Below are 20,927 nucleotides of genomic sequence, written 5' to 3' on the forward strand. Positions count from 1 at the left end.
CGGATCAGTTTAAGCTTTTCGATAGACTGAGGCAAAGAATTCGAGCAAGAAATAGGTGTACAATTGCAGACAAATTGTTATTTTCACACATATTCCTTCCTCAAGAAACACTCCGCTAACAGTTCTTGATTGACATGAAGGAAGCTTTGTGGTCAGAGTGATAGATAAATATATGCTCTCCTTGCTGCACTAATGTCTGGTTCTCAAAGAAGAGGTCTATGCAAGTATTTCGCGAGGTTGTCACAGCCGTGGGAGGCGTTGCGAGCAAGAGGAACGGGATATTCTCCCTCGAGGGGTAAGGAATGCCTGTATGTTTGTCTTTAAATCTACTTTAAAGTCCCCACCCACCCTACCACCCTGGCAGGTGACAGTTAATGGCTGATTGCGAGAGTTCGCTCACAGTTAGCGCTAACGCATACGGCTAGGCCACATCTCTCTCTCATCGCCCCACGTACCTAAAAGCCCGATTCAGGCGTCCACTGACCCAGGGAGCCAGTTATGCCCACTTCCTTTCCTTAAAATGATCGGAGAGTAAAACGTTCTCGACTCCAATGCCAATGAACACAATGAACGCCGACGGCCTATGGCTTCAGCGCCGCGTTTCTGGCATAACGTTGTCTATACCTGCAGCTCACATCTCTCTCTTATTACCCCACGTACCTATAAGCGCGATTCAAGCGGATGGATGGAAACAACTTTAAGACAAAAAAAAGTCTTCCCGGGGGGTCCCCTACTGGTCCAGGAGTCCACGGGCTTGTGCTTCACGTAAAGCGTGATCCACCAGCCATTTCTGGCCATTGGGCTGAGCGGTCCGTAAAGCGGCCTCCCAGGAAGAATGAGTGGGATTGGGGATGGGGGGTACTTACTGCCTTTGGGGAAGGACATTCCCAGAGGTAGTGAAAAAGTGTGGATCTGGGCACGCCACAGGTGTTACAATCAGGAGGAAAGATGGGGTGAAATGAAACAGCCTGTCTGTAATTGTCGCCATGTGGCGCTGGATAAGGGCGACAAGGTACTGTGGGGTGGTGGCAGTGTCATGCGGCTGAATTTGTAAAATGTTATGATTTGGTGATATGTAGAGAGGACCGATCAAGCGTCCACTGTCCCAGGAAGCCAGTTATGCGCATTTCCTTTCCTTTAAATGATCGCAGTGTAAAACGTCAGCGCCAACGCCAATGAACACAATGAACGCCGAAGGTCTACAGTTACAGCACCGCGTTTCTGGCACAACATTGTCAACGCCAATGCATGTAGCGCACATCTGGCGCTACCGCCACGTAGCTTAAAGCACGACTAAGGTGTCCACTGTTCCAAGAGGGCAGTTATGCGCCTTCCCTCTGGTTCCGGTGTCCACCGAGATGTGTGAGACAGATAGTGCGCCATTTTCTTTCCTCAAAAACTAATTTACCCATTTTGCCCTCTGATCTCCAAGCTCCCGCTCCATTGGTTTCGAAGCTTAAAGCGTGACTAAGGTGTCCACTGCTCGTTACAACAAACAACGGCGACAGCAACGGCTCGAAGTGCAGAAACGGGCGCGAAAGAGCTGCGCTCTAAAATTATGTAGGGCACTTACGACTGCTCGCGAGCTATGAATGTGACAGCATCCACGCGGGGTGTTCGGCGGTGGTGATGGTGGACTACTCTAATGCACCCAAACCCAGCGTGTCACACTAGCAATTTAGCGCGCGCTGTTTTCTGCTTCGGGGATGGCGTAGTGCTGCAGAGAGAGAGAGAAAGAAACAACTTTATTGCCATAGATTGGCGGGATTTAGGGCAGGTGGGCTTGGTGTGGTCTCCACGTGGGGGCGAGTTCCTGGGCCCACGAAATGAGTGCCAGTTGCATGCTCTTGTCTGGCCTTCTGAGGAGTTGGTTCCATCCTTCTTCGGAGGCAGTTGGCAGTAAGGTTCGAGGGGGCGGATTTCCCGCGCTGCCCCAGAGGATGTGTGCCTGGGTGGCGATTTCTCCCTGGTAACAATTTTGGCAGACGGGGTCGTATTCCCCCTCTCTGATGAGTGAAAGTCTAGAATGGCTAAGGATGGAGTGTGTCTGCAACCTGCGGAGCAAGGAGGCTTTCGCTCGATTCAAGTCGGGGTGTGGAGGCGGCAACTGGCGTTTCATCTCTCTGTAGAGGTTGGTAATTTCGGCAAAGGTCTAGGGAGCCTCGGCAAGAGCGTCTGGGTCCGTGGGGCCGGTCGCCCGGTTGGTTAGTCCTCGGGCTAGTCGGTCGACCCCTTCGTTTCCAGAGTTTCCCGCATGGGCGGGTACCCAGACCAGGTTGATGTTATGGTCGGGAGTGCAGCCGCGAAGGATGCGTGCCGCGGGGTGGCAGATAAAACCTGCCGAGTAATTTTGTATCGCTCTTTTGGAGTCGCTTAGGACTGTGCGCGTACGTGGGTCAGCGATGGCCAGCACGATGGCGGTTTCTTCTGCCGCTGTCGGAGAGTGAGCTACTACTGTAACGGCGGTGACGAGAGTAGATTGTGGCGTAGTTGCACAAGCCCCGTATGTGTTTGCCCTTTGCCGTGCAGCATCTACGTATATTGCGTGTTCATCGGCAAGGTATGTGGCATCTAGTGCTTGGGCTTTCAGCTGACGGAGCCCATCATGGCGGCCAGGTAGCATGTTTTGGGGGATTGGTTTTATAACTAGGCGGCTATAGACCCCTATCGGAATGGGCGTCGTGGGGTGGACGTCGCCTATGGGGTTGATGTTGAGACGGTCAAGTATGAGCCGCCCTTGTTTAGTGCGGGAAAGGCGGTGGATTTGGGCGGTCTTGTGTGCCCCTATGAGTTTTGTGAGCGTGTTGTAGATGCCGAGTTGGAGGAGGTGCTGTGTGCTGGCGTACTGAGGTATCCCCGTGCCGCTTTGTACATCATCATCAGCAGCAGCAGCAGCAGCCTGACTACACCCACTGCAGGGCAAAGGCCTCTCCCATGTCTCTCCAATTAACCCTGTCCTTTGTCAGTTGCCGCCACTGTATCCCCGCAAACTTCTTAATCTCATCCGCCCACCTAACTTTCTGCCGTCCCCTGCTACGTTTGCTTTCTCTTGGAAACCACTCCGTTACCCTTAAGGACCAGCGGTTATCTTGCCTTCGCATTACATGCCCTGTCCAAGCCCATTTCTTCCTCTTGATTTCAACTAAGATGTCATTAATCCGCGTTTGTTCCCTCACCCACTCTACCCTCTTCCGATCTCTTAACGTTACACCTATAATTTTCCCTTCCATAGCTCGCTGCGTTGTTCTTAACCTAAGCTGAACCCTCTTTGTTAGCCTCCACGTTTCTGCCCCATAGGTGAGTACCGGTAGGATACAGCTGTTGTATACTTTTCTCTTCAGGGATATTGGTAAGCTACCATTCATGATCTGAGAGAACCTGCCATATGCGCTCCACCCCATTCTTACTCTTCTAGTTATTTCCCTCTCATGATCCGGATCTGCGGTCACTACCTGCCCTAAGTAGACATATTCTCTTACTACTTCCAGCACCTCGCTACCAATTGCGAACTGCTGTTCCCTTGCTAGGCTGTTGAACATTACTTTGGTTTTCTGCATGTTAATTCTTAGCCCCACCGTTCTGCTCTGCCTGTCTAACTGATTGATCGTGCTTTGCAGTTCTTGTCCTGAGTGGCTTAGCAAGGCAATGTCATCAGCGAATCGCAAATTACTCAGGTATTCTCCATTAACTCTTATCCCCAACTGTTCCCATTCCAGTCCCCGGAATACCTCCTGTAAGCAGGCAGTGAAGAGCATTGGCGAGATCGTGTCTCCCTGCCTGACACTTTTCCGTATTGGAATTTTATTGTTGACTTTATGAAGAACTATAGTAGCTGTGCAATCGTTATAAATATCTTCCAATATTTTCACATAACACACTTCTACACCCTGATTCCGCAATGCCTGCATGACAGCTGAGGTTTCCACTGAGTCAAATGCTTTCTCGTAATCGATGAAGGCTATATATAGGGGTTGGTTATATTCTGCGCATTTCTCTATCACCTGATTGATAGTGTGAATGTGGTCTATTGTCGAGTATCCTTTACGAAAGCCTGCCTGATCATTTGGTTGACTAAAGTCCAAAGTTGTCCGGACTCTATTAGCGATTACCTTAGTAAATACCTTGTAGGCAACGGACAATAAGCTGATTAATCTGTAATTCTTCAAGTCCTTGACGTCTTCTTTCTTATGAATTCAGATAATGTTAGCGTTCTTCCAAGCTTCTGGTACTCTCGAGGTCACAAGGCATTGCGTATACAGGGTGGCTAGTTTTTGTAGCACAATCTCTCCTCCGTCCTTCAACAAATCTGCTGTTACCTGATCCTGACCAGCTGCTTTCCCTGTTTGCATTGCTCCTAAGGCAAAGAGGGAAAGCAGCTTTGTACGCTGAACGTATAATGCTGTTCACAGCTTCCTCGTCCTTCCGGCGGAGGTGATAGTAGGGGTAGGAGTAGTCTACCCTGCTAATGAGGAAAGCTTGCGTGAGCCGAAAGAGGTCATCCTCCTTCATACCTCTGCGGCGGGTGCTGACGCGGCGGATAAGGCCGTTGATCTGATTGGCTGTAGTGCTGCAATGAAGTCGCCGGCGAAGCAGATACTTTCGAGCTTGCCAGGCCTCGAAACGCGTCTCGAAAGAAATTTTGTGAAGACATTGCATATTTCTTTCTTTCTGAGTGATAGCACTGCCGACGGTGTCAGGAGGTCACGTGGGTTTTCGGTCCATTTGTCGTGGACGGAACGCGGGCTTTCTGACTGATGAGCCATGTAATGGTTTGAATTAAAATGGTCTAAGGTAATTCCTTCTGCATAGTGATAGAAGCAACCAGTATAAGTGCTGCGTCTGCCCCTCCTGCTACCCCATGGCCTGAGCAGAGGCTCAGAGCTGCCGGCACCAGGATCGTTGCTCCCGTTGGTCCCGCTCGCAACTACTGCCGCTGTTGTGACAGCCTCCCGAAACACAGGCCTAAACCTACTCTTCGAGGATTAGCCTCAGCAGCAAAGCTAATCGACCCAGTATTGGAAATGTCCTGGCAGTTGCTAGTCCTACAAAGGAGAGAGAGGGAGAGACGGAGAGAGAGAATAAACTTTATTTATAGAGTCTTTGAGGAGGGAGGAAGGCTCTCTTCTGGCGCAGGCGAGCTACTGTCACTTGGTGGCCTTGATCTCTTGGATCTCGGCGACCTGGTCAGCTCTCTCTCTTAGCAACTTTTGCTGCCACAGGTCCGAGCTGCGCAGCGTCCTCGGTGATTATTCCGCTTAAAGGGTTTTTACTGCAGGCCCACATGATGTGATTAAGGTTAGCATACTCTTCGCAGCCTTTACATTCTGCAGAGTATATATCTGGATGAATTTTGGCTAGTATTGCGGGCCGTGGGATGTGTGCGCTTAGAGCTGCCTGTGAGTGGTTGCTTGCTCTTGCGTGAGCGTGGGGTTGCGAGGGGGATATTCCAATCTCCTCCTTTGATAAAAAGTCGTGATTTAACTAAAAGTGAGTAGATGGCCCCTCTCTGAGCTGGCCCCGTGGTTTTGAAACGCGTCTGGTTCTTCCCGGATAGTTAGTTCTCGGGATATGTTGTTGACCTTTTCATTTCCTGGGAGGCCTGAATGTGCGGGAGTCCATATTATTTAGACTCAGGTTTCTGGGCGGTATTTGCTAATTAGGTTTGCGGCAGGGGGATGTACTCTGCCTTTTAAGAAGTTATTTATCGCAGTTTTTGAGTCGCTTATTATGATCTTTTCCTGCGAGACTTTTATGCACATCCCGTATGCTATTGCTGCTTCTTCTGCTTCGTCCGGACTTTTGGCCGATTACTTGTACTGCTCGAGAGGCTTTTGTCCAAAAGTTTCAATGCCACTACTTGTCAGATCCCAAGGCTTCCTTTGTGACAATGAACCCCTGGGAGAGGAATGATAGTTGAAGAGCGAGTATAATTGGAATATAAAGAGTTGTCTATAATGTACGTATATATACACGCCTGTCACAAATATTTACTTTTGCAGCGCGTTTCACCTATATTCAACCAGTAAATAAAAAAATGGCTCTGGTTTTGCCCTGGTTAAACCTCGTTGTAAGCGATAGCTTCCTACCACTGGCTACGAGTAGTTTCGCTAAGGCCGAGCTTTTAGTGGCTTGCTTTGTTTATCTTGGCCGACCCTGGCCTTTTCTTAGTTTCCCTTGGCTGACCACGGCCTTTCATAGTTTATATATGAAACAAAGGCGCATTGTTAGGCACCGACATGAACTTTATTTATCCCAATGAACTCGCTCCGATGATCAGTGAAGTAACGCGGTCTACGCTTGATTTCATTCCACCGAGCAAGCGCCGAAAACGGCCCATAGTCCTCCATAACAGTTCTACTGCCGAACCAACTGTCTCTACATATACGTACCCCCGCCGGGCGCTTGGATGACGTCATACCAGATAGCACACCGAACGCTCTTTTCGATGGCGAGTGCAACGGTTAGGTGACGTCATACCAGATGGCGGGACGGAGCGGCGAAGCACAGGTGCGGCGGTTTCTAGGCAACGACTCTTGCGGCGGCTTCGGGGCGCAGCTGCAGCCACGGGCATGCGGCTGAGGTGCGACCACGCTCTACGAGGCGAAGTGGCTGCCGCAGTGAAGCTATGGCTTCAAAAAGCGGTGCCCTACAGCCGGCTTAAACCAACCAATTACCGTCTGCCGTCATGTGGCACCACTCAGAGTATTTTTATTTTGCGCATAACTACCTAATTAAGTAGGATGGATTATGCAATTTTTTTAATGTTTAATTTTGGGTCAAGTTCGTTTCATTATGCTCTAAAGGAGGCTCAGCAACAACCGATCTAGTTTTTTGGTAGCAACTTACGTCTCTCCTATATGTGACCCTTTTTTGCGGGTGAACGGCCGTAAAATATCAGAACAAAGAATCATGGTTGCGCCTCTTTGCTAGAGAAATCTGGGCGGGAGCGTAATCACGTGTTTCTTTCCTCATATTTCATGGCCTTTTGTATTTTAGTGCTGCCATGTTCACTTTGAAGGAATGAAGTGAGTCGGTCGAGTTAGCAGTGGACACTGCTGTCAGCATGGTCTTGAAAGTGCGTCAGCACATATTTGTGATCATGGTAAGCGCGCGTCGGGATTTGCAATAAGACATGGGCACACCACCGAGAGCCAGCTCAGACGGAGCTTTAACTGTGCCATGAAAGAGGACTAAAATGAAGGGAAACCAGTTAAGTCGCGTAATACGAGGTAGCCTACGTTTTCTTTCAGCATTGTGCAGCCCGTCAAACTGAGCGGTGGCCGCACACGTGGGCATAGTCAGAACGCACGTCTCGTTCGTTGAAAACACAGTTGTGAGCGTGACATACGGTAATGCATGAGCGCTGTCACGTAGTTTTTTTTAACCAATTTTAATGGGCGTTCTTTCAATACCGAGAAAAACGGCCACTAGGTAAGGCCTCAGAAAAAAAAGCTGCCTCTCTTGTTTGAGAGGCCCATCGAAATTTTATTAAAACGTAGTTGGCCCTGAAGTGAATATTACAAATTTTGCATAATTCAGCTCGAATAATTACCTAATTAGGCAGAATATAAAAACTTGGAGGGGACACTTAAGCTTCACCCTAAGGTTATCACGCGGCCAAGTTAATGTGTTAATGCTCAAATATGCGGAATTGCTCATTCTCTACGTTACCTTCACAGATCCCAGGGAGTCATCAAGCCACTTCTGGTGCAGTGATGCAGCGGTGGGCTTATGCGACCCCGGTTGCTCTTCCAGAACAGTCTCTCGCAATCAACCATTAATTTAAGTGCAACCTGCCACGGTGGTCAGTTTGGTCACAGTCCGATGAACACGTTGTGATGACGCCACACGTAGGTTGCTCACGCAGCTCCGGATGTGAGGATGAAACGGTCGTCGACGCCGCACATTTTTTTTCCGGCAGAAGGGTCTGATGATCCCGCGTTAGAATACTCTGTAAAGCTCAGCATGAAAACAAACAGTACGCCAATATTTTAACCTAGCTTCGGTTTCTCGCCTTTTTTATGACGTAACTCCCCATATATGCACCTGTTCAGGCATCTATTAATTAACGATTGAAATAGAAAGTACTTTTTAGGAGGCATTTTTCGAAATAGAGGTAGCAGTTTAAGATGACAGCATTACTCTACGACAAGCGTTTTTATCGGCACGCAGGTTGTCAACAACGCTGTGGTTGTGATATACTGCTGCCGTTAGTTTATCGCCAGTGCAACATCTTCCAGCTCTAAATACTGCAATGTACGATTTCTGTTCAATGCTGAAGTGGAATCAAGGCGGAAAGCTCAAGTGGAAGCGGCATGACCAAAATTTCATTTTAGGTTTAGTTATTTTAGTGCCAATAAGTAAAAAGCCACTCTACCAGCATGCGTCAAACTACCCAAAATCCTTTATGCAAGTACTTTCCTTTGCGCAGCTGATTAAAAAAAATACGGAAGGAAGTTCTCACGAGCTGCTTACGAGCTTTGCTTACGAGCTTTGAATGCGAAAACATTGTCTCATAGTAAGTTCTATTGCGACGTTCTTTAAAGATTCCTTGCTTTCTAGTGACACACCTACTCATACATTGATTATATTGGGATTAAAAATAAAGAACAACATGTCCCAGCCCGCAGCACTAAGTTTAACGGGCTTAATATAGCCGTAAGGAAACAACACATACACTAGGTTTACCTTTATTCGCCTAGAAGTAACGAGTAGGCAAATTTTCATTTGTCACCTGTGATTTGGAGCTTCTGTGATATTCATGAAAGATAAAACATTGCGTCATCAATTGAAAGGACGCGATTCTGCTCTGGGGAGTCTTGCAAAGGACCTATAAAAAGCGAATATATTTCACTTCTCATACCATTCATTACATCACGAAGTGCATTATGTTGATGAACTTCTTGATATGTTGTTTCCGATTGAACTGCACAACTTGTGAAAAACTGTAAATATGCACCGGCACTTTGAATCAGTTGTTTCGATGAAGCCTCATTTCTGCCAAATTATTGTTCAGCTGAGAGTAGTGTATCAACAGACCAAATTTAAGCCGGAGTGGCGCTCCCACTTGGTGATGTGCTCAACCTTACCTCCCGTCTAGTGCTCGGATGCTCTGTCTTTTTGAGATTTCTTTTGTGGGGTTTATTAAAATATTTCAAAGTAGTTCGTGTAAATACCACAGATTTTCAGTGTAATAAACGCGGCCCTAAAAAAATCAGATTTGTGCTTATGGGTTCCGTGTTCGCCTCGCCATCTAAAGGCCCTTGGTTTAATTTCCCGCACCTTGAGAAGAAAATTTTATTTTTTCTCCGTGGCAGTAGACGTCACTATGTGATGGTCGACTGATGACCTTATTTGAGAGCACGGTGACGTCTGCGAAGAATTTTGTGCCTTGAACGGCGACACAGGAGGATACGACTGAAAATATCAAGTGGCAGCGCAGCGCGTTTATCCAGCAATTAACGAAGAAATGCCTAGCTGTGGCAAACGCAGCGTCAAAAGTACATTGTTTTCACTTGTCCATTTTCTCTTCCAGGACTGCCCGCACAAGCGCAGTGCTACTTTTCGTGGTGTATTTAACTGGATTGTTCCTTGGAATGGCATTAACCGTGTGGTTCCGTGGCTGTGACCCAGCATTGACGGGTGCTATTCAGAGCATTGACCAAGTAAGCCTGATGTCACGATGCGCTGCTTTTTATTCGTGGTAAGACCACGCAGTTGAGCTAATTTGCTGATGCTGTCGCAGTGAAAACAAGGTAGACGGAGAAACAAGCAAGGCTAGAAAGATGGACCGGAAGCCACGAACGCTTTCATGCAGCCTTCTTTATACATATACATACATGAACAACTACTAACCTTTAACAGGCAGACTTTAGACTCATAACAGCAACTGCTTGTCAGAAATCAAACATAACACAATTATCAATACAGCGAGATTTTACACACGCTGTACTGAGGACCGTGAACAAATGTGTGGAAACTCGTATTGGACACTGATTGCCTAAAACTGCTACCTTTGTTTGAATATGCAAACTGCAGCACCAATCATGGGTCAGTTTCTGTTCAGGATCCCTATTCACTGCGTTAGTAGAACAGCAGTGCCGCTAGGAGAGTGGCTTCGACAGGATAGGGCTCTGTGTGAGCAGCTCCATTCGTGACAATCTCCCACCGTTTAGACCTGAAGAACAACTACGTCAAAGCTGTTACTATTTTTTACCTACTGAACTGCCTTAACAACCTCACCTATTATGAGGGGGGCTACGAATGCCCTGTCTCATATTCTTGTCCGCGTTCTTATATACACTCTTGACAAATACTGGTAGAAGCGATAGATTCAAAATAATGATTAAAAGGATTTGCCCACTCAGATTCAAACCGTACTCTACCTTTCACTGTTACCTGAATTTTAGTCCCATTTCTGTTCGTAGGTACTACATTGCTTAAATATTAAAAAAAAAACCGTATTTAGTTTTATTTATATAGAAAATGGCTTGTTTATATAGCATCTCCAAGTGTTCCGTATAATCCTGTTTACCTTACTTCAGGAGGTTTTAATTTTTTTCCTCTGTGGCTTTAGATTTCGCAAAGCGCTGGTGAAACAAATTTTTCCCACTAATTCCTTCTAAATATTTTTTTGGTTAACCACAGCTTTCATGCTTTCGCTGCTTCAGATCTTGTTCGGTAGATATGGAAAGCATTCAGCATAAATTGGTTTAAACGTAATATAATCATATTATATGGTTCACAAGGATTAGATCTAGTGTATGCGGCATCCAAGATCACTTGTGCTAGTGCATTTGAGAAATATAACCAGGTTACTTCGGTAGTACGTTGGCGCCTTAAAGAAAATTGTTTTACTAGACGTTGTCTGAGGCTACAAGACATTATACATAAAATATATAATCAAATAAACGGTGATATTATCTGCTGTTACCTCGGATGCCTCTTGCAATTCTTCCTAAGTATTTTTGCTGAATGCACCTTGTAATGTGCGCATGTCACCTGGAATGCATATGTGTCAGTGACTGAAGTTGGTGAAAGCATTACTTTCCAGCGCTCCACGCAGCTGAGTTTGAACAGGAGATATACTAAGCAAATTCAAAGTTAAATAGCCACCAAGTACAAGAGTATATTTATTGTTTCTTAAATCAGCTGAAGTCTGTTTTTAGAAAAGTTTAAATGCTAGAAGTTTTTCCACTGAGTGGCAGGCGTACGGCTGAAAAAGCCGGTGCACTGTGCTGCACAGAAACCACGGTATAGATTTTCTTAATAAAGTAATAATTTTCGAGCACTTCATGGCCCTCATCTTTTTTTTTTTTTGCAGAAATGAGCACACCCATACTTGGTTATCACGGTGGCTTACGACGAACGACGTCCGAGTAGATGTATGATAATGACTACACTAATAATAATTTATCAATTAACCCTTTACTTTGTTTCGCGTGCGCGTGCTAATGACTATGACCATGGTGCAACGACGATCGCCATCATACAAGGGGAGGCGTAAAGGGAAGTAACTATGTGCAACAATACAGCTTTTCTCTTGGGGCATCGGCGGGACATTTAATAGTGGCCTGGGGCAGCATGAGCAATAAGGGTAAATGGGTAGGAGAGCTCATCTAAAGCTGCGCAGAAGCGCCCAGTGCAGTGAAGAGGCTAAAGTAAATCTCATGTCGAGTGAGTGATTACCAGGCTCTTCACTTTTTCCGTTTTGTGTAAACTTTCCTTCTTGAATGAACTTCAGTCCAAAACGCTGATTGGACGTCTCCGCTTCATTTCAGATTTTACCGCACTACATCAATACCCACCTCGTACATGTGCCCGGATTTACTGGCCTCTTTCTCGCAGGCATCGTAAGCGCCGCCACGAGGTATTTATTAGACTGCGCAACGCCCCTGCCGCCGAAATTTTTGGCAGCTTAAAGAGTAGGGGTGGCCAGCTTATAGTTTCTACTATTTTAATCGGCTATCGATACGCGGCGGATGAGGAAGTACAAAAGCAGAGCACTTGCTTCAAACTCTGTATGCATAAATAATTCTTCAATTGTATTCATGTTTAATTTTTTGTTTCCGCGCTATTTCCCGTAAAAGGTAAGGTTGCAGTACTACCACAATTCGCGCGCCCAGAAAGAGCACTGATGCAGTTCCTACTCCTTCATCTGTTGCGATTGATAGAATGCCACAAGCGCTCTAACAGCAGACGACATAGCAGCGCATGACCCACGAACTTTTCTGTGAGCTTACTGGTGCTCTGGGGCTCTTGCGTGCAGACGTGAGCAAAAACGATTAGCACAAGTGATACGCCGCACACATGACAACACTCGGTGTTGCAAAATTTTCAGCGCACACAGGACAGGGACAAAGAAGACAACACCACGGCACGTGCGGTGTTCTCTTCTTTGTCCCTGTCCTGTGTGCGCTGGAAATTTTCCAACATGATGTACCAACTCGCTCAAATGTCAGTTCCACTACAACAGTCGGTGCTGCGGTCGCGAACTCGCCGATGACAATTGGTAGCGTTTTAATGTACTTAAATCGAGTGACCGTGCGAGAACATCTGTTTAAACTGATTGGCTCATGGTTTTGTTTGATGGGTCCTCGGTATGCCTGTCAATTATGGCACGTCTGATGATGATATTTGTTATAGCGCGTGGTTGCGTTATCAGTCGCGGAAGCATTGCCCGCCTTTTGAGTGCGTAACGTCACTGTCGGCGATATATATCGGTACTGCGTCGTGAATAAACGTTCATTTGTTTCTATGATGCCCTTGTGATAAGTTATATCATTTGGCGACGAGGGTGTCTGCGTTCCGCGTAGGCATGCTGCAACAGGCGCCGGATCGGCAGTGCCGGCACGGAAACGAACGGCAAGAGCAGCTTTCGTCTGGCACTCGAAGCCGTTGGCGAAGTACGTACTCCGGGACATCGTTCCGGACCATTTACCGACGCTTGGGATTACCGACGGGTGGCAGCGTCAAACGACCACTGAAAAAGGACGGAGAAGCGCTGACCAAAGCGGACTACGCAAAGGAAGGAGCCAAGCTGATGATTACTGCGTTTTATTTTCGGCTACGGAATGTCACGCGTAGGAAGGATAGCAGAGCTCGACCCCAAAACACAGAACATTGAATCATACCTCGAAAGATTTGAGCAGTTCATATTGGCGAACGACATAACCGACGGAAAGAAGTTACCAGTATTTTTAACAGTAATCGGCTCGGAAGCATACGAAGTCTTGAAGAGCTTGGTTTGCCGGCGTCGCCAAGCGAGAAGCCTTACGCCGAGGTTTCCAAGTTGTTGGAAGACCATTACAGCCCCAGGAGCTCAGTGATAGCGGAGCGCGGTGAATTTAACCGGTGTGTTCAGAATGAGCATGAAAGCGTTGAAGACTTCATAGTCGAGTTGAGCATTTGGCGAGGAAGTGCGAATACGGCGAATTTTTACAAGGTGCCCTGCGCGACCGGCTAGTTGCAGGCATACGCAATGAAGAGAGTCAGCGTGCCTTATTCGCCGTGGAAAACCTGACGTTCGAAGGCGCCTGCAAGGCCGCACTCGATAGAGAACTAGCGGAACGGAACACGGCGCTAATGCAAGCGAGAGACCAAGAGGCGTCGCTAAACGTGGTCAGCAGACGTTCGCTAGGGAGGTCTAAAGAAGTGAAACGCGACCAAGGCCAGAAGAAAGAGAAATGCGGAAGGTGTGGCAAAGGTCATTCGTCTGACGCGTGTTGGTACGAAAACTTTGTGTGCCGGAAATGCTCAAGAGAAGAACATCTGAAAAAATTCAGGGGGCACTTTGACTGTCTAAAGTGGGGAGAGGCGGAAGCGTTTTCCGCACCACCTTCGCTATTTCTGTGGCACTGGTGACGTCACACATAATTGAGTACTAATTACTAAGTGATGACAAATCACTAATTAATGGTTAATTACTGAGTAATGCCTGAATACTAATTAACTGCTAATTAATGACGCTTCAGCTTCGCCTTTAGGAGTGGAACGCGACAGCGCGTTGTAGCGCTGCCAGGGAGTCCACGGAACGCCACCACCCGTTCGGCGCGATGCCTTGCCCTTTGAACGCAACGCTTTTTGCGGAAAGGAAATGGCGCAGTAATTCTCTGTCATCTCGATGGACACCTGAACCGCACCGTAGAGGAAGGCAGGAAGTGGGAGTTAAAGAAGATAGATAAAGAGGAGCCGTAATGAAGAAAACGAAAATTGTATTTGAGGAAAAGGAAATTACGCAGTAACTGTCTCACAAAATTCAAGGGGGCACTTTTTTGACCTAAAGTGTGCTCATTGATGTGTGGTTAAGATGTTAAGCTTCGCCCCTAAGAGTGGAACGCAACAGCGTCTTGCAACGCTGCCAAGGAGTCCATAGAACGCCATCGCCCTTTCGGTTCTACGCCTCGCTCGTCGGTAAATTGGTTTTTGAGAAAAGGAAATGTATCTGTCTCTCATTTGTCGGTGGACACCTAAACCTCGCCGGAAGGGAATGGAGGAGGCCGAGAGTGAGTGAAGACACCGTATTCACTAGACGCGCCTTTGTTCACTCCAAACCATCGAGCGGCATGGCGGAGTGGATAGCTTGCTCGTCTCTCATGCCGAAGACCGGGGTTCGATTTCTGAGCTCGACCAATTTCTTAATCGATTTTATTTATGTATATGGCCTGACTAGTAAAGTACTTAGGCTAATTGGGTAATTAAGCAATTAACTAAGCTCAGTCCCACTTACTTGGAGCATCACTATACGATCCCTTCAATTGGTTGCATGGTTACTAGCCAAAGTACAATTGGCCCCGTTTGAAATTCGCGCACTGTGACGTCACGACCGTTTTCGCCAATTGAAAAGCGTGACATTTTCTGTCGACAACTGCTGCTTACAACGATGAGACATTAAAGGCTTCCGCCTTAAAAAATGTGTCAGAACGGGGAAAGTCGTTACCGCAGAACGAATGCCCTAGAGTGTTCTGGCGAAGACGATGAGCAGGAAGTCTATCATTTCATAAACTCCAAGCATTTAGGCTACGAAGTGAATGTGCAAGTTGAAGGGAAGGGCGGCTGTCACGATTATCCCTGAGAGTGTATACGAGTCTCTTTTTCCGCATGTAAAGTGCCAACCCTCTAAAATGTCTCTCCGCACGTACACTGGAGAACAAATGCGTCTGAAGGGGCAGTGTGAGGTATCTGTTCGGTACAAGAACCAAAGAGCCACTTTACCATTGATAATTGTCAAGAACAACCGAAGGAAACTTCCAGCGCTCCTGGGGCGAAATTGGTTGGAATACCTAAAGCTCGACTGGCCTGAAATTGGTCAAATTACGTCTGAAGATAAGGTGCGAGCACTGGAGAAGTATCCTTCCGTTTTTACCGACGCCCTAGGTACCATACAGAAGTTTGAGGCGCAGGTAGTGTTGCGAACTGGCTGCGCTCCAGTTTTCTGCCGCGCAAGACCCGTTCTTTTCGCTCTTCGAGAGAAGGCAACAGACCAGCTGAACAGCATGGTGGAAAAAGGAATTCTTCGCCAAGTCGCGCACAGTGACTGGGGCAACGCCGTTAGTTATTGTTTCGAAACAAGACGGCAGTCTCAGATTGTGTGGCGATTACAAAATGACTGTGAACCCGGTCATGAAAACCGATCATTATCACTTACCCAAGCCAGAGGATGTGTATTCGGAAATTGCTGGAGGCAAGGTGTTTTGTGTCCTTGACATATCTACCGCGTATAAGCAGGTTCCTCTTAAACCGGAGTCACGACCACTTTTGACCATTAATACCGGCTTGGGAGTTTTCGAGTTTCAGCGCCTTCCCTATGGTGTGGCCAGTGCACCAGCGACTTTTCAATCCATGATGGACGTGGTTTTGAAAGGCATTCCGCACGTCGGATGCTACATTGATGATGTAATCGTGGCGGGGTCCGACACGGCGGACTGCCAAAGACGCTTGAACGTGTCCTGGATAGGTTGCAAGAGCACGGTATCACGCTGAAAATAGCGAAGTGCCTTTTCTTTCAAAATGCCGTGACATACTTGGGCCACACGGTAAACTAAGAGGGAATTTATCCCATAAACGCAAAGAAAACGGCAAATTTAGAGGCACCAGAAACCACCACAGTGACAGAACTAAGGGCTTACTTAGGCATGCTGAACTTCTATTCTAAATTTCTAAAGAATGGTTCCACCGTCGCAGAGCCGCTATATCTGCTATTAAGGAAAGGTCAAAAATGGTCACGGACAGAGGAATGCCGTCAGGCTTTTACCGCAACAAAAGAGCTGCTCGCTAGCAGCCAGGTACTGCCGTTCTACGATGTAGATAAGCCGATAGCGATGCTTTGTGACGTGTCAGCGTATGGCTTGGAGGCGGTTGTCTTCCATGAAACGGCTGCCGGCGATGAAAGGCCGATAGCATTCGCGTCCAGAACGCTCACAGCAGCCGAGCACAAGTACGCGCAGTGCGAGCGGAAAGCATTAGCTTTGATTTATTAAGGCGGAAACTTGGGCTAGTTAGAAAGCGTTTGGATTCATATTTGCTAGTGCTTAGTGAACACACGGGACAAGAACACAAATACAAATGTGTATTTGTGTTCTTGTCCCGTGTGTTCACTAAGCGCTAGCAAATATGAATCCAATTAGCTTTGATCTTTGGGCTTAAGAGATTTCATCGCTACCTGCACGGTGGGATTTTCACGATCTACACAGACCATCAACCACTACTAGGCATTTTAGGGCAGGAGAAGCCAACGCCTACGTTAGCCGCAGCGCGAATGCAGCGATGGGCTATGATACTGGCGGCATACCAGTACCGCCTCGGTACCGCCGGGGGAAATATGTACAAGTGGCCGACGCCCTTTCCAGATTACCACTCTCAGTCAAAGCTGAGGGAGTTCCAAGGGAGTGCCTCGCAGTGTTCCAATGCCTGCCGATAACGGCCGCTGACATTGCTAAAGCGACTAGGCGAAACTGGGCTTTGTCTCGTGTAACAAAGTTCACCCTGAACGGTTGGCCTAGGCAGTACGCAGAACAACTTGGAGCCTATTACAGGCATCGCGATGAACTTTCACTGGAACAGGGTTGTGTAACCTGGGGTGCTAGAGTGGTGATTACGGAAGAAATGAGGGATCACGTGATGAACTTGCTGCATGAGGAGCATCCAGGCGCCAGTCGCATGAAGATGCTGGCTAGGAGTTTCGTTTGGTGGCCTGGCATTGAACTGGCCATCGAGCAGCACGTAGCAAGGTGTAAAATCTGCCAGGCGGTTCAACCTGCCGCTCAGCCTGTACCACTGCAGCCGTGGAAGTATCCGGCAAAGTGTTGGGGCCGCGTGCATGTAGATTTTGCCTCCAAAGGCTCTCATGTGTTTCTTGTCTTAGTGGATGCATTTTCCAAGTGGGTCGAAGCGTGCCTGATGTCCTCAAGATCCACTTCGAAAACTATTGACAAACTCCATAAAAACAAGACCCTGTGTTCGTGAAATCAGTGTGTGGTGAGCGTGTATCGTGGGAAGAAGGCATCGTGTGTCAAGTGGTGAGTGCGGTGACCTACACGGTGAAAGTGTGGAACCAGCTTCGCTTTGTGCACGCCGACCACTTGCGTCCTCGGCATGCAGATCCCATCTCGAGCCCTGCGCGCCCAGTGCTGCGGGAGCAACGACCATCGCCATGCACTGACGTCCCCGCGGAAGTGCCGTTAACCGCGACTGTCCCGGAAGAGCTTGTGACTGCACCGCTAAACACAGAGCCAGTACAAGACGCGACGGGTGCAACGCCTGACATAGAATCGGCGGTTCCTGCGGCAGACCTCAGTTTCAAGTCTCCAAGACCTGCCGAGTCGGCACTTCCACCAGTCACAACAGCGGAAAAACAACCACTTCGGCGAAGCTCTCGTGCACGAAAACCCCCAGATCGTTTCAAGCATGAGGACTTCTCGAAACTTTTTTGGTTGTGGGAAGGAGGGAAATGATATAGCGCGTGGTCGCGTTATCAGTCGCGGAAGCATTGTCTGCCTTTTGAGTGCATGACGTCACTGTCGGCGATATATATCTGTACTGCGTCGTGAATAAACGTTCAGTTGTTTCCAGGATGCCCTTGTGATAAGTTATATCAATATTAAACTCAGGTTACGCTCTGATCGAGATTAAGCTGATCTGATCTGTTCGCGGTGAAGTGGAAAGTTGATTACGACGGCAATGCAGAATGTAAAGTTCCAGGGTGTGTTCTAGTTTAACACAAGGCGTGTTCGACTGCGGCGACAGCCAAGTGCTCTCGCGTGGAGGGTACTGCGAAGCTCATCTGGTTGCGCAGCCGCGGATTCGACTCCCAATCGTGGATATTTATTTAATATCATTTTACCTCCTGTGCATGAGGAGAGATACGTGCCCTGGCAGAGATCGGGTTACCACCAAAATGCTAGCTAACTTGGACGACAAGTCGTCGGAGGCTAATACAGAATTCTTTATAACAAATGCTGGTTGGAACCAAAAATTCCTGAGGAAGAAAAGTGGGCAGGAGGTCTCTTTGTTCAGAAAAGCGGCAAGATGATCAGGACTGCGAATTTGAGGACAATATTGTTAACGTCGCGCTCCGGCGAGTTGATGGAAAAAAGTGATGTATAAAATTTACATATAATTAGATAAAAGCGACCTCTTCCAAACACGATGTTCGGTTTAAGACCGAACCTTTCGACTCAAGATGTACTTTTGCAGCTAAAAGAAGAAATCATCGACAAACCTAGAGGCCATCAGTCCAGGGCAATTCTAGCATTAAACTTCAAAGGTGTATTTGATAATGTGAAACATAATATTATACAAAAAAACTACGGGACTGCAATTGCAGTGTTAGGACGTATAATTGTATCAAATAATTTCTCTCGAACCGTAGAGCTAGGCTCAATGTCGGAGAAGTAAAGTCGGAGTTCACGTGACCTGGAAGTAGGGGCACACAGCAGGGGGCAGTGCTGTCCCCTTTGCTCTTCAACATTCTGCTACTAGGACTACTCAGTATTCTGGACAGCACGCGCTCTATGCTGGCGACATTAGGATTTGGACCTCCGGAAGGTCAACTGGGAGCATGCAGGAAAGACTGCAATCTGCTTCGGATACCGTGAAACAATGCGCTAATAGCTGTGGACTCGAATGTGCTCCCAACAACTCGTAGTTACTACTATTTAGGAAGAACGGAGACTCTGGCCCTGTTATAGCATTTGTAGAGGGACACGCGGAGCCGTGTTACCTCTAAGTGTGATCGACCACTCTACATGAATTCTCGGTCAGGGTGCATGCGTATTTGGCAAGTTGTTTGCATGCTTTTCTTGTTTTTCTGTCGCAACGCGTTGGGCTTCCTTGTTACGTTCACGGCCTCCAGCAAGAAATATCCGTTGGCGATACGCCGAACGCTACTGCACTCCGCCGTAAAGCCTGCATCATGTTCCAGATTTTAGAGACGCTTGAAAATCAAGGTTAATGACCAGCTGGATGTCAGTCCGTGGACGCGCAAAGAGTGATCGCCTCAGGCATAAACGGTGGCTGATGTCAATGATAATGATTAAAGCTCTCCCCTCTCTGTGTCAGTCTAGTCCGTGTCGGCGTCTTTACTGCGCAGTAACTAGCAGCGACCGCGATGGAACACCATCACCAATGGTCGGTCCGACGACATGCACAAGTCAGTACAGCGCCGTTCGTTTTGTGGAATTAGTGTTTGCAATGCGCAGTTGATAGATCAGCACCGCCAGCTATAAGGCGCCCTAGAATCTGTTGTTTTAAGAGCGTCAGCCCATACTACTTCCGTTTGTCAAGGATACGTCTGTCTGTAATGAAGGTCTAATTCACTAAAACAGTAACCACGTAACGAGACTATAGCATATCACACACCCGCCACGGTGCATCAGTAATTAGAGCGTTCGGCTGTTTACGAGGTCTGTTAGAAAAGTATCCGACTTTATTTTTTTTTTTGCGAACACCTGATGGATATGAGACAAGCGCGCTTGCATAAGGTGACCTTGAACCTTCATGCACATGCATGAATTTTTTCCCGCCTGCCGATAGCGTCAGTCGCTGGGAAGCAGCGTTTGAGTGAGGCAGTGTGCAGTGCTCTCGTCGGTTTTTTATTGCAAGGAAATGGGCGGAGTGAAAGGAGCAGCGCTACTGCAACAAATTTTGCCATAAACTTGGCGACAGCCGAGTGGAAACAATTCGAAATATTCAGACGGCTTCGGTGAAGATGCTATGAGCAGCACACAGTTTAAGCAGTGTTACAATTGTTTTAAAGATGGCCGCACATCGGTGGAGAACGAGACACGCTCCAATCGGCCATCAACATGCCAAAATGACCGGGTCATTGCCGAACTGAACGCTATGGTGATGCGCGACTGTCGCGTGACTATCCAAGAAATTGAGGAAGAGGTGGACATGAGCAATTTCTCCGCACATTCCATTATCACCGAAGATTTGGCCACGGAGAGAGTTGCGGCGAAATTCGTGCCGAAGCTGCTCACTGTGGAGCAAAAGCAGCTTCGTGTTGAAGTCTAACAGGACGTGCTGGATTCCGTAAAGAGTGACCCCGACTTCATCAACATCATAATCACTAGTGACGAGTCTTGGGTGTACAGGTACGACCCGGAAACCAGATCCCAGTCGTCAGAGTGGAAGCATTCCACGTCAGTGATGCTGACTGCTTTCTTTGACACCCTCTGTATGGCCGACCACGAGTACGCACTCTACAGGGTCAAACAATGACCAAAGAGTACTACAGGGATGTCCTCCGTTGCCTACGTGATGCTGTGCGGCGCAAGAACCCGGAGCTGAGGTCAACAGGAAATTGGCGCACCCATCGCGCCAATGCTCCTGCACATTCCTCGCACTCGAATCAGATTTTTTGGTGAAAAACCAGACTCCTGTAGTTCAACAGACTCCTTACTGTCCTGATATGGCCCCTGCTATTT

At 47.7% G+C, this 20,927-nt stretch overlaps 1 protein-coding gene across 1 annotated transcript in view; it reads left to right on the forward strand.

The window, feature by feature from the left end:
- The window catches only part of LOC149325449 (sodium-coupled monocarboxylate transporter 1-like), a 162,635-nt gene that overhangs the window by 50,098 nt on the left and 91,610 nt on the right, over nucleotides 1-20,927 (forward strand). The window contains exons 8-9 of the mRNA XM_089564290.1: nucleotides 9,536-9,665; nucleotides 11,781-11,869. Coding sequence (XP_089420416.1) covers nucleotides 9,536-9,665; nucleotides 11,781-11,869 — 219 coding nt within the window. The remainder of the gene's footprint in view (nucleotides 1-9,535; nucleotides 9,666-11,780; nucleotides 11,870-20,927) is intronic.

The sequence above is a fragment of the Amblyomma mixtum genome, chromosome 10 (genome assembly GCF_055824585.1).
Source record: "Amblyomma mixtum isolate Tamu chromosome 10, ASM5582458v1, whole genome shotgun sequence".
Taxonomy (NCBI): Eukaryota; Metazoa; Arthropoda; class Arachnida; order Ixodida; family Ixodidae; genus Amblyomma; species Amblyomma mixtum.